The sequence below is a fragment of the Aythya fuligula genome, chromosome 8 (assembly GCF_009819795.1).
Source record: "Aythya fuligula isolate bAytFul2 chromosome 8, bAytFul2.pri, whole genome shotgun sequence".
In the NCBI taxonomy this organism is placed as follows: domain Eukaryota; kingdom Metazoa; phylum Chordata; class Aves; order Anseriformes; family Anatidae; genus Aythya; species Aythya fuligula.
In genome coordinates this window covers 29924068-29936835 of record NC_045566.1, presented here as the reverse complement: position 1 = coordinate 29936835, position 12768 = coordinate 29924068, and the positions used below count along the sequence as shown (strand labels likewise).

The following is a 12768-nucleotide window of genomic DNA, read 5'->3' as shown; positions in this document are numbered from 1 at the left end:
CATCTCATAAACTGCTATTCTGCTGAAATGTCAAGCTATGGCAGGGCTGTACCTCAAACTCAGCACTTGGCATTTTCCTTCTGTCTGCTTTGTTGCCATGAAGCAAACATGAACAGTGAGGATTTGTGTAGGGCAGGTAGCAGGCGAGCTCCCTGTCAAAAATCTATTATTAGGGCTCTGATCTCTTCTGCACAGACCAGTGACGGCAGAACACTAAGAGAAATCAGACTGCTGCAAGGACAACACAGAAAACAGAGGACTCTTTGTGAATCCTGACATAATATATGCAAATAAAGGCTTTTAATGGCTGAGCTACATTTAACAGAAATAATAAACCAAAATTAAAATTGTACTATGGCATATATTTGTTTTTTACTCCTATCCACACTGTTTTATAAATATACGCTAATGTAAATAGTCTTTAACTCTCAGTAAATATTTACACTAAACAGGAATGCATATGCATATATACATTTTGTTTTATTTCCAGTGATGGGCAGCTTTTCATTCACTTCTATTGACCAAAATTAACACTGAAGAGTCACTGAGAGAACTGTGATTATGAAAACAAATGCTCTTTTTTCATTTTTCTTTTAATAATGTGTCATAAAATTAAAATTAAAAGGCAGCTCTTATTATTATAACTTCAAATTTTCCTCTTTGAATATAATTCATACATTTCAGATTAGAATATACACCCCTATTAATAATGTCAAATATTCATATAATGTATACATTTTAATTTAATGAAATAACAGCTGCGAAGTGTTCCCTTAAAAGTCACAATTGCTGTCTGGCTGTTTTTTGTTTGTTTGTTTGTTTTTTGGTAAAAAGAGACAGTTCCACTAACTAACTTACTTCAAAAGGAACTAATATGAACTGTCTCTGCTGATTCCCAACAATTATACATTTCCACATTTAATGACTGAATCTGCTATCTAGATATATTCATTTTGACATCTCTTGTGGTCAGCTGTGAAGACAGAACACACAACTTTTTGAATTTCCCTTGTTCTGGAAAACACACAAACATGCACATATTAATATGCTTTACCACATACTTACACAAATAATGTCAAAATATTACAGAACAGAAAAACTGGACAAAGCAGTAACAGCACATAGGCATGAGGTGCTTGAGCTATTAGTATAAAATACTGTAAAATTTTAGCAACAAAGCATTAAAAGGATACATCGTGAGTGCACACTAGCGAGATTTGCTTTTAACCTAAGTTTTTTGCTAAGTCCAATGTATTGTTTTATAAATCCCCTAAGGATCTCGCTTCCAGACAAAACCAATGAAACAAACGTATGACAAAGAAGAACAAAAAGCCATGGAAATTCAAACAGATGCTCTGCTCTGTTCTGCTTGCAATAGGTATCCTATAGTGATGCAGTGTGATGTGTTTTATAAAACACATCTGGAATATGGAAGAACAGTATCGACACTTATGAAACAAACTTTTTTTTTTTTTTTTTAATTTTAAAATACGTTTATAGGAAACAACTCTTAGGGAAGCATGTAGCTGCTGACAGTATATTAACAACTCTGGGAAGCCTGGCATCTTATTCTAGTACCTACAAAATACACATTTGCAAAATCATTTATATTTATATGGATGAAAACATCTCTTTCAGAGACAGAGAACATTATTCATTGTGAGGATAAATAACAGCATTACCTCCTTTTTAAGAAACAAATACTCTATTGCATGCATACAAGAAGAACACGGGGTAGAATCTGACATATTCTATATTCTCAAACCTGAAGTGCTGCTGGGTCAATTCTAAAAGCTCCTTAATAGAAATTAAACTGTGCCTCTAATTCTGCAAACATATACAACAGTTACATAATTTGGAGAGCCAAAGCTTAATTGCAGTGTATTTCTTTCACCAGAATGGCTTATTTCCTTAAATAAGGGGGCTTCAATGAGACATTTCCACCTTTTAAATAAGAGGGAGGTCCTGGAAACCTATAAAAAATGGATGAACATTGGGCTCCTCTGACCACGATGTCCTGTCACGTGATGTGGCCACAGAAATGAGTAAGGCTACTGTAGCCCTTGGGCTCAGCCAAGGCTCTATGGTGCCAATTAGAAAAGAATTTTCTTTAAAAAACACCGATTTGTCAAAATTACTGTGATTTTTTTTTCCCTGCAAAGATTTTCTGACACCAGGAGAGAGGTAGAAGGTAAAGAAAAACACAGAAGATTTTATCCTGTTCAATAGTCAGAGGATTAACCTGGAGTCGAGGGGACCCAGGTGCGACTTCCTGGCTCACACCAGGGATTTAAATGTGGATCTCCCAAATCAGGCATGTGTGCAGGTCAGCAGACTTTGCTCCTGCTTGTGTGTATCCTGTGAGAGCTGTTTCACTTTGTATTAATAATTCAATATTTGCAGGGAAGTGGAGGAGGGAGAGTGACTAATTCTACAGTCCAGTGGCCAAACACTCACCTGGGATACTGGAATTTTCCCTGTCAAAACCAGCCACCAAACAGTAGGGTAGGATGGAGGAAACAGCCGTGCTTCTCACAGCTTAGCAATTTTCAGCTGATCAAATTATATCAGAACAGGAAGGTCACTTCCTGAGCACTGGCTGGGAAGCAAACATTGACTGTGACAACTCAAAGCTAAATGGGGTTTTTAAGTAATCTCATTAAGTCTCTCCTTCTTTGAAAGACTTTAAAAATATTTTAGATGCTTAAAAAGAAAATAATAAAACAAGTCTTTTCTCAAAGACATCTCAGAAGCTAAAAATTAAGTTAATAACTTTTTTTTTTGGTTGTTGTTTTTATTAATGTTGGAAAAACCATAGTAAGCTACCTGCCACTTAGTAATTTAAAAGGAATTAAAAAGCAAATCCCTTTCCAGTGGCACGCTCAGCTAGAAAGACAAATAGCAACCTTTCTGCATATAGCTGCTTCACCCGCAGCAGATGAGGAGGGGAGAGGCCAAGTGGAAGGCACACATGGAAAAACTTTAGTTCATAGCTGTGTATGAGCCCATTTTTAAACAGTGGTAGGTTGGGAAGACTGCAAGTCAAAATGTCAGGCTGCTGCTAGGCAAGGGAATTAACAGACTTTCATTGTTTGCTCTTCGACAGCAACCTTCATCAAACTCACTGGAGTGAGCCTACACTCACCTGCCAAAGATAACCTGCACTATATGAAGAGATGTGTGACCATAGTGAATTTAAAGTGTAGTGAATTAAAAATGTGGTGAAGAATGGCTGTCCTCTAAGGGCCCAGCTTCCACAAACATCCGTCTCACATAGCATGCCTAACAGCGCTGCCCGGCCTAGACACACATGGGGCCACCAGAGCTTTTTCCTCAAACCAGGCCCTGCCGCTGGCAGCCCACCCCAGGCTTTCAGCAGAGCCCTTTGGCTTGCAGCCTGCTGCCTTATGTCAGGGAGCAAAATGTTGACTTTCACCTTTGGAGCTGAGGAGGGTGGCCTCCACCTTTCTGCCACACTGTGTGCCCCTACACTGCAGCACAGAGTCCCCTCAGCCCTCGGGGCCACAGCTGGAAGGTGGGGCACGCAGCACAGGGCACACCTCTCTAGGACATCAAGGGAAATGTGTCCTGGCTGCTGACGGTGGGCACTGCACACAGCAGCTTCTGTTTTCATTCTTCAAAGTAAAAACACCAATCCGGTTCAATCCAGCACCAAAAATACTCCCTTACTCCATTCCTCAGCAGCTGGGTGATCCTCAGGGCCACCACCAGCTGCAAGCCTAGGTGGGTTTCCAGACCCCAGAAGCCTGCCTGACATGGAGGCCGCTATGCCCTGTGCCCAGACCACACAGCACCAGCAGTGTCATGGTCCTGTGAGGACAGGCACCCACCTCACTTTCCTCTCCTGTACTGTAGGTTATTGCCAAATAAGAGACAGTTCTAGTCCAGAAGAGAGCGAAAATCTGTGCAATTGGAAGAAATACAGAAAGGAACATACAGCTTGATTATCCCCTGTATCTATTCTAGATCTGTGCACTGGAGAACATTATAAACCAGCTGTGCTTTGGTAAAACACAGAAAATGGTCCAAATAGATTGTTTCTGTAGTAGAACTGACTTTTGTGTAGAAATGAATTATCTCCAGAGAAATTATTTGTAAAAACAACAAAAACTCATTGACTATATCAGAAAATACAATAGAACAAAACAGAACAGAAAGTTTAAGTAGATGAAAACAGAAAAGCGATTTCCGTGCGAGGAGCACGAGGCACTCACTGGGAAGCCTGTAGGCATGTAAGTGGTGTTCCTGCCATTCAGCAGGCAGGGAAAACAGCACAGGGAAAGGTCAAGCATCTGGCTGCAGGCCACTGGCTGGGCCCAGCACAGCCAGGGACAGAGCTCAGGCCTACATATGCCTACCCCTTGATCTGACAAGGCCAACGCTCCCCCATTTTTTGCCTTCTCATAAGCATGCTAGATCTCTTGATTTAAAATTGCTTTCCTGCTTGGGTAAATTTGTATACTGTTACACCCTGGTCACCAAGCAGAAAGTATTGCAATGTGTGTGCAGCATGTATTGACTTTATTGGCTCTGCGGCTTTCTTTTCCGCAGTGTGTTGTGGGATTGGGACCTACTGATGTCAATTACCAGCAAGAAACCTTTATTTATTTGTCTGCAACAATATACTCTTTCAAAACATAATAAATTGACAGCGCTTTCAGTGGTTTTCATATTTTCTAAATAACCAGATTTGCGTCATAGGTAATGGTGCATCCCAAAATGACATCTTCTATTTCCTTTGATACATGTAAAACTTCAGGAAGAAAAATACATTTCTATACTTACACATGCACACAAACGTATATATTAATAAAAGAAATGGAGAACTTTTCCTTAGGTTTCATTTATAACAGAATTATAAACCATGAAAATGGTGGTAGATCTTTCCATAGTGCAGAGCATCCAGGTGCTACTGTAATTTACACTACATGCATGTTTTAAATTTGTGACATGAGACACACTTTTCATAATGCAGTCATTTTATAGATTTTATTAGACAGACTTATGGTAGGAAGGAATATTCAGAAATTGCAACTTAAATGAGAAAATGTGAATGGTGTTACTTATATAAAATACTACTGCAATAGTTCTTTTATTAATTTTTAATGCACAGCACCCACTGTGACCTCCTTTATTCTTTTCCTGTCAACATGGCAGGCTAGAGAAATTGAAATGGGCTGTAACTGTTCTCTTCTTGTTCCCCTCTTCCTCCCATTTTGCATAATATTAAAATTATAACATCTTATTGGACTGTCACTGTGAAATAATCATTATGCAATAGGCATAACATTTTTTCTGATTCTCTCTTCTTTGCCTTTTAGTGTTCTCTAAAAAATTCCAAATTCCATGCAGTTATCTAAGGCAATAAGGCAATTTTCCACTGAATATACTTGTTTGAATTAAAGTTCGTTTAAAAGGTATCTTTTGCTACATGGTTCTCTAAGGATAACGCTAGTCACATAAAGTAAAGCATTTTTTATTTTATTTTTTTCCCTGTCTGGTCTTCTTTGATTACGATTTTGGGGTGAGGTGGGAGGCGGGTCTGATAAAATAGTGTTTGACTCAATGAGGAGGATGCTATTACTTCTGTTATGTATATTTACTGCTACCTCTATCACCAAGGAGACTAATCTCCATACCAGTAAAGTCAAGAAGCTCACAGTATTGTCTTTGCAGGGCCAAGTTCATGTTGTCACAGCAACAGAGTGCACAGGGTCAATAGATTAATTCATTAGTGTGCACAGGCACTGAACTGGAGTGTAAAAGTTTTGCTGCTGGTTTTAGAATTAAACTGTGAAGCAGAACTTGGAAATATGGTATAAATATGATATTCTTATATATCACAAGGAATAGACTACAAAAATAAGCATATATTTACCTAACACAATCTATTATTTTTACCACAGTGGGAAGAGGATGAAACAGTCTACTTTGAAGAGGGGCATTCAGTGAGAAGGCAGCAGGATAGCTGGAGTTCGGGCTATGAAACATACACTGCATTTGGATTGTTGATATTTCCCCCTACGATGCCCTTTCATTAGCCTCTGTCTAACGTGAGGCCTGACAATTGTGACAGAATGAAAAATTTGAGGAAAAGCAGGGGTCATGAGAGAAGAGATTTCCTTCCCTCTCTAGTGACCCTATCACAGTATTCTGATGCAGCGTTTTACCATTAAGGAAAGGGCAACACGAGAGCCTTCACACTTAATCTGTTCCATCTGTCATGACTATTAGAAACATTGACCAGCAGTGAGCTTTAAGGACTCGGTGCGACTGCAGACATGATATTCTAGCCCACTACAAGGACCTCCTGATGTTTTGAAAGCCTCCAAGGAAGTAGTATGCATCAAAAAGGGCAACACCTACCTGACACACCACCATATGTGGTCCTCAGTCCTACACCAACTGCTGGCCAAGGTGTGCCGTCTGCTTTCAGTCCCATCAGTCCTGACACTGTATTGGTGGCTGTAACACCATCTGCGCCACCTGTGAAAGAAAAGGTCAGTCACTTTTTGTTAAATAATGCATATAAGAACAAGAGAGGAAAAAATACAACAGAAAAACTGTGAAACTGTGAAATAACTAGAAATTCAAATAAGCAGCTGAAGACAGAAAGCAACAAACTGTAAGGGGATGTGCAGAAGGGTCCTTAAAACCAGTCCTGGGCTGATAAATTTTATGCTAGCTTCAAGACAGGCTGCATCAGTTGAAAGAGCTGTAAGCTGCACCTGGGAAACACAGACCAGCAGACAGGCAGATCTCTGCCATTCAGCTGTGGGGGACAGAATCTACTATAGTGGCTGTTCAACGCTGAGAGGTGCCCCAGCACAGGGGTAACCTCCTCCAAGCTGATGACACCAACTCTGCATTGACTCTGCCAGCCCATAAGTCTTGCTTCTTACTGTGAGGATGGAATAGTGCAGCAGAAATAAAATGACCACATTTTAAAGTGATGAATTAATACACATACTTTCAAATTCATTTCCAACCACCCTGTTTTTCAGCTCTAAGGAAAAGTAATATGTATATATATATATACACACACACCCTCAAATGATGTATTTCTGATTTCTCAGGATACACACATTATTTTTACTATCAAACAAAGGAATAGGGGAAGATACAGTGGTATGGTAAACATATAAATATGATAGAAATTAGAGTGAGAAAAGATACAAAAACATGATTTAATGTTAATGTTAATCTAATATGGTTCTTTTTATACACTGCTATATTAGCATGTACAAAATTAGGAAATCTTTGATCACTGCACTTATTTTAACCACATCAAATAAACTGCATTTGTATTTGTTTCTGTTGTTATTTGTTATTATTTCTGCAACTGTCCTATGTCCCCCACATCCAGCAAATTAGTAAATCTGTACAGCTTGTGCACTGGAGTCAGTTACCTTCCTGCGCAGCCATCGCAATATTAACAATATCAGTGACATTTGGGGTCAGCTTGGCAAAGAAAGGAATCTGAACAGCTTGTCTAACCCAGCGACAGATGTTCCGTACCAGCTCTGGATCCTGTTCAAATAGGTCAGATAAATATAGAACATAATTAAAAGTAATATGAACAAAAGGTATATCAAGGCAATAGAAAACTTTGTTATAAGTGGTTGTACTGTGATTTTGTGAAATTACACATCAGGACCAAACCTCATCTCATTAACTAGCTTATTTAAGACACATCAAGTAACCACAAATCTATTATAGAAAGGTTAGTTCATAAAGAAAGACAAAGATATCACAAAGTGTTCCCTTCCCAGAGTGGGAAAAATATAATTTTGGATGACAGAGAGTTTCTTTACCCATTTATTTTTAAAATTACTTTTTGTTTTTAATGACTCACTCTATGTAAGATATGTTGAAAATAACTGCTATCATATAAACTAACACAATCCTGAAGTATTGGCTGACCATGCCTTGATAGAATAAGAAGGATGAGTCAGGTTGCAGGGCTATCAGAATGCAATTCTGCATTTCTGGACTTTCCTCTGATTTCACAGAATAACTTGGAATGTCCAAAATGTAAATGAAAGATCAAAACCTCCACACTTAGAGCGCAAAATAGAAATCTTCTAATATTGGCTTTTCATGATTTATAGGCATTTACTTCCCTTATGGAATACGTATCACCTAGACTGTAATCAACAATCCTTTCCACTGAAAACAGCTCAGTGGTACTAACATTTTGATTCTGGCACATGTTATGGCTTTTTTTTTTTCAATATAACTCTTAGGGTGTGGGTTGGTGTTTTTTTCTTTTTCCTTTTTTTTTTTTTTTTTTGATTGTCTCCTAGTAATGCTCTTCAAAAAATATCTTAAAATTTGCAATACTGATGTATGTAGAACATGGTGTGTGATCTGGTTCATAAATGAACTGTTACAAGATTTAGTACGAGGATAACCTTTGTGTAGGCTAATCGGTAGTGCAGCAATTATTTACATTTACTAAACCTTTATCACTGTCTCAGATAATTAAGTCTGTCATATAAGAATAATTTTCTCCTGTTGTAAAAATTTTGAAAGCTGCATTGTTATTATAAAATTTGTTATATTGTTATTATAAAATTATTGTTATATTGTTATTATAAAATTTGGCTATTGTAAAAATTTGGAAAGCTGCATTGTTATGAAAATGGGATGATCCTAAATGAAGTTTAGATTAAAACAATCCAGTGGACACCAAGGTTCTTTGAAGTTTAGTGAACATACAAGAAATGTTCCCTGGCCAGTTTTGTCATTTTATATCAACGATTAAATGCAAACATAAGGAACACAGGCTGTATCCCTAGAAAGACAGAGTGCTTTACATGAATAGTAAAATCCTGAGACTTAGCTGTGCTATTCCAATAAAAATGGTGATCTCCCCGCCCATGTGCTTCCATGAAATATGTATGAACATTGCAGTGGCAGTATGAAAGTAGTTGTGTCTTTGACTTTCATTTCTGTTTTGAATTTCCTTGAGGCCCAATGCAGAAATGAGACCCTCTAGAAGATATGGATTGTATATTCTTTATGTTAATTCTTCTCCTCAGAAATCTTCATAATAATGTTGGCACCACATAACTCATTATACTGACTTCGTAGTGCTTACAGTGCTGCCATAAAAATTCTTACTCCAACTCACATTAGCACTTTAAAGTACACTTATTTTAATCCACATCAAATAACAACTCATTGGGAGATCTCTAATTCATATTAGCCCAATTTCCATCATATCTAAGACAATTTAACTAGTCCTTAGAAGTTTACCTTTGGACAGAGAATAATCTGTAGAGTTCACACAAGACAACTTTTGAGAAAGGCTGAAGTGATTAGAAAGCAAGTTCACTTCTAAATGGGCATTGACATTTGCAAAATCAATAATATGAACCAGCTAAAATTATTATTCTGCTTAATTTGGTACAGAATTTTAATGCTTTTAGTTCAAAGTCTACCATGTTGCTATAAATTATCTTCTATTACACATAATAGGTTTGTAGCTTCTGTTATTAATGATGATACAATGCAATTGTTATAGAATCTGTAGCATAATTTTGCTGAGTGTGTCAGTGCAGAAGAATGAACAAATGCTTCAATGGACTTCAACATCCATTGACTGCACCCTTCACTTGTCTGCTGTACTTAATCTTTCCTTTCCTTTCCTTTCCTTTCCTTTCCTTTCCTTTCCTTTCCTTTCCTTTCCTTTCCTTTCCTTTCCTTTCCTTTCCTTTCCTTTCCTTTCCCTTTCCTTTCCTTTCCTTTCCTTTCCTTCAAACATCATCTAAATGAAAGCTTAGCGAAATTATTGATTTATGCCTTGCATCCACAGGAATCTTTTGGTAATTTAATACCATATAAAGTCTCTTCTGGTATGAGTTGTATATCAGTGTGTCTTCTGTCTTCCTGTTCTTAATCAAATATTGCTTGTTTATTCCAAAGCCACAGGAGATTTTAATGTAACAGGGCTTGTCTTTTTACTTCCCCAAGCAGCCGTACAGAATCATTTTTCCTGAATATTCATTATAGCCTTGGGCTAGATGGAGCTTTTAATCCTAACTACTCATTGCCAATGGGTAGATAGACGAGAGGAAAAACAACTATTCACCTTTTTTTCTAAATGATCACATGATAACCTTAACTACAACCATACCTATATGAATAGGTCCTCAGAAATTAAAGCAGCAAGTTGTCTTCTGATTGCATTTGGCATTGGTAATGAGTTGAATCCCACATCCTATCATCCCTAGGGCAGATACATCCTGCATGTTTAAGGAGGAGTGTGAAAATGCTATGAAGACAGTAGGTAACCTCTCCATGGTAAGAAACAAAATGATGAGGAGATTACCACAGAAATGTCTGGCTGTAGATGTTGGAAACTGTGGCAATTTTTATTATTACCTGTCTTCAAGTGCCCTTGCAGGGTCCTCATTGTTACATTATCCTGTTATCACACACTCTTTATACTGTATCTAAAACACCTCTCTGAAGGAGGGAGGTACTACTATACCTGTTTAACAAACAGATAAGGGCGAGCCAGAAATACTGAGGCGCACCTCCTCAAACTTCCCCTTTTTTTTTTTTTTTTGGTGCCTAGCCTTTACTAAGTCACTTGCATAAAGATCTGAAAAGATATGCCTGGTGGAGAACTGCATTTGGGTTCTCAGAATGCTTTAAACCATGATATACTTCCCACATTAACAAAAGAAATATCTGCAATTCTAGAATTTAATCAGTTTTTCAGAGTATTTGAATAATGCAAAAGATGAAAATACAACTACTTTAGGGTGATAAACATGCTTCTCTTAACTGTGCAAACAGTCCTTGAGAAGCATGTATGTGTGAGGGTATTCATGTATGTATGTATATCTAAAGAATACTAATGCCAGTCAGAAAGATGTCATAAAAATAAACCTGTTACAGAATTTCCCCTGAGAACTTCAGAAGGAAGGTTACTACTTAATATAGCACATTAGCTGATCTTGCCTGTTAGTGCTACAGAAAATGGACCACACCATGCAATCTTCAGTCCATCCTTAATTACTATAATGGTGGCAGTTCTGCCTCGCTAAGAACAGGGTAAGGATTTTTACAGTTACGGGTTTTATAAAAACACAACTATTCTCAGTCAGAATCCTGATTTTACATATGCATGAAGGTTTTCTTACACAGAACTACTGGTGTTAACATTACAGGTCATGCTGATGATTTGTACAAGTCCATTATTCTGACTGTGATGATGTGAAGTTCTAGATGGCAGAGAGAATGTTGTAAGATCCATTAGGACCTTGCATGTAAAGTCCTTAAATCTCATCCATCACTGACTCCAATGACCTAAACAACAAAGTTACAGAAATTAAAATACTTTATTCTATTTAATTAAACTATAAGTCTGATCTTCATAAACCTCAACCCTATGATGGTCACAAAACTCTTTTCTCATATATATCTCTTGCCAATGAGCTTCATGGATAAATCATTCATAATGTGAACACATTTGCAATTTTAAATACCAATCCTAAATTATAGAGGCTTCATCTTGTCTTTGAATTAATTTACCATACATTAAGATGACATGGGTTTCTGATATGTGGTTAGTAGGCAAGCAAGGCACCAAGTATCTCTCAACAGTGTGTTCTTCTGGTGACAGATTCTCTTTCTGTACTGACCTTCCAGAAAAAAAATAATAACAACTAAAAAAACTCTTGTAGCCCCTTACATGTATTATCATTGGAGGAGTTTTTTATATGATAAAATGTTCTTCACTTAACTGCCCAATTCTCCAGAGTGGATACATTTTCCAAAATAGTATAGATAGCCAAAGGAAATGGAAGGAGGGTTTTTATGTTTACAAATGATGTAACCAAATAAAAACTTTATGAGTGAGAATTTGCAAGATTGGGCTTTTAAATTTAATTCAATTATTATTCTCACTTTACTACTGTAGTGGTTTTACGTGGCAAGGTTTTGGTACCAGGGGTCCCTAGGGGTGGCTTCTGTGAGAAGAACCTAGAAGCTGCCCCATGTTGCCGAGCCAATAAGTGATGTTGTTTTCTGCTTCTTTGAGAGCATATTTAAGACTGGGAAAAACAAAACAAAACAAAACACAAAAACATACAAACAAACAAAAAACGCTGCACCACAAAGCAGCTGGGAGAGTGAGAAGAGTGAGGAACAGCCTTGCAGGCACCAAAGTCAGTGAAGAAGGAAGGGGAGAGTTGCTCCAGGCACTGGAGCAGAAGTCCCCTGCGGCCTGTGGTGAGGACCATGGTGAAGCAGGATGTTCCCCTGCAGCCCATGGAGTACCACGGTGGAGCAGGGTTCCACGCTGCAGCCCGTGGAGGAGACCACGGTGGAGCAGGTGGACCTGCACCGACGGAGGCTGCCGCCTGTGGAAGACCCCTGCTGGAGCAGATCCCCCAGGCTGGAGCTGCAGCCCGTGGAGAGGAGCCCACGCAGGAGCAGGTGACCTGGCAGGAGCTGCTGCCCGTGGGGGACCCAGGTTGGAGCAGTTCGCTCCTGAGGGATGGACTCCATGGTATGGACCCATATCTGGAGCAGTTCTTGAAGAGCTGCTTCGTGTGGGAAGCCCACGCTGGATCAGTTCAGCAAGGACTGCATCCCGTGGGTGGGACCCCACAGCACAGGGGACCAGAATAACCAAAAAGGAGCGGCAGAGAAGAAGCACTGTAGACTGACCATAACCCCCATTCCCCTGTGCCGCTCAGGGGGAGGAGGTAGAAGAGGGCGGATGGAGGG

General features: G+C 38.7%; 1 protein-coding gene and 1 long non-coding RNA gene across 3 annotated transcripts in view; one reads left to right on the top strand and one right to left on the bottom strand.

Annotated features, from left to right (window-relative positions):
- The window catches only part of LOC116491844, a 106766-nt gene extending 99433 nt beyond the window's left edge, over positions 1 to 7333 (top strand). The window contains exon 4 of the long non-coding RNA XR_004253540.1: positions 5928 to 7333. This is a non-coding gene — a long non-coding RNA (uncharacterized LOC116491844). The remainder of the gene's footprint in view (positions 1 to 5927) is intronic.
- Positions 1 to 12768, bottom strand: part of DPYD (dihydropyrimidine dehydrogenase) — a 341675-nt gene that overhangs the window by 81590 nt on the left and 247317 nt on the right. For both annotated transcript variants that reach the window (XM_032192196.1, XM_032192197.1), the window contains exons 17-18: positions 7431 to 7551; positions 6388 to 6507 (exon numbers count right to left, since the gene is read on the bottom strand). In XM_032192196.1, the coding sequence (XP_032048087.1) occupies positions 6388 to 6507; positions 7431 to 7551 (241 nt within the window). The remainder of the gene's footprint in view (positions 1 to 6387; positions 6508 to 7430; positions 7552 to 12768) is intronic.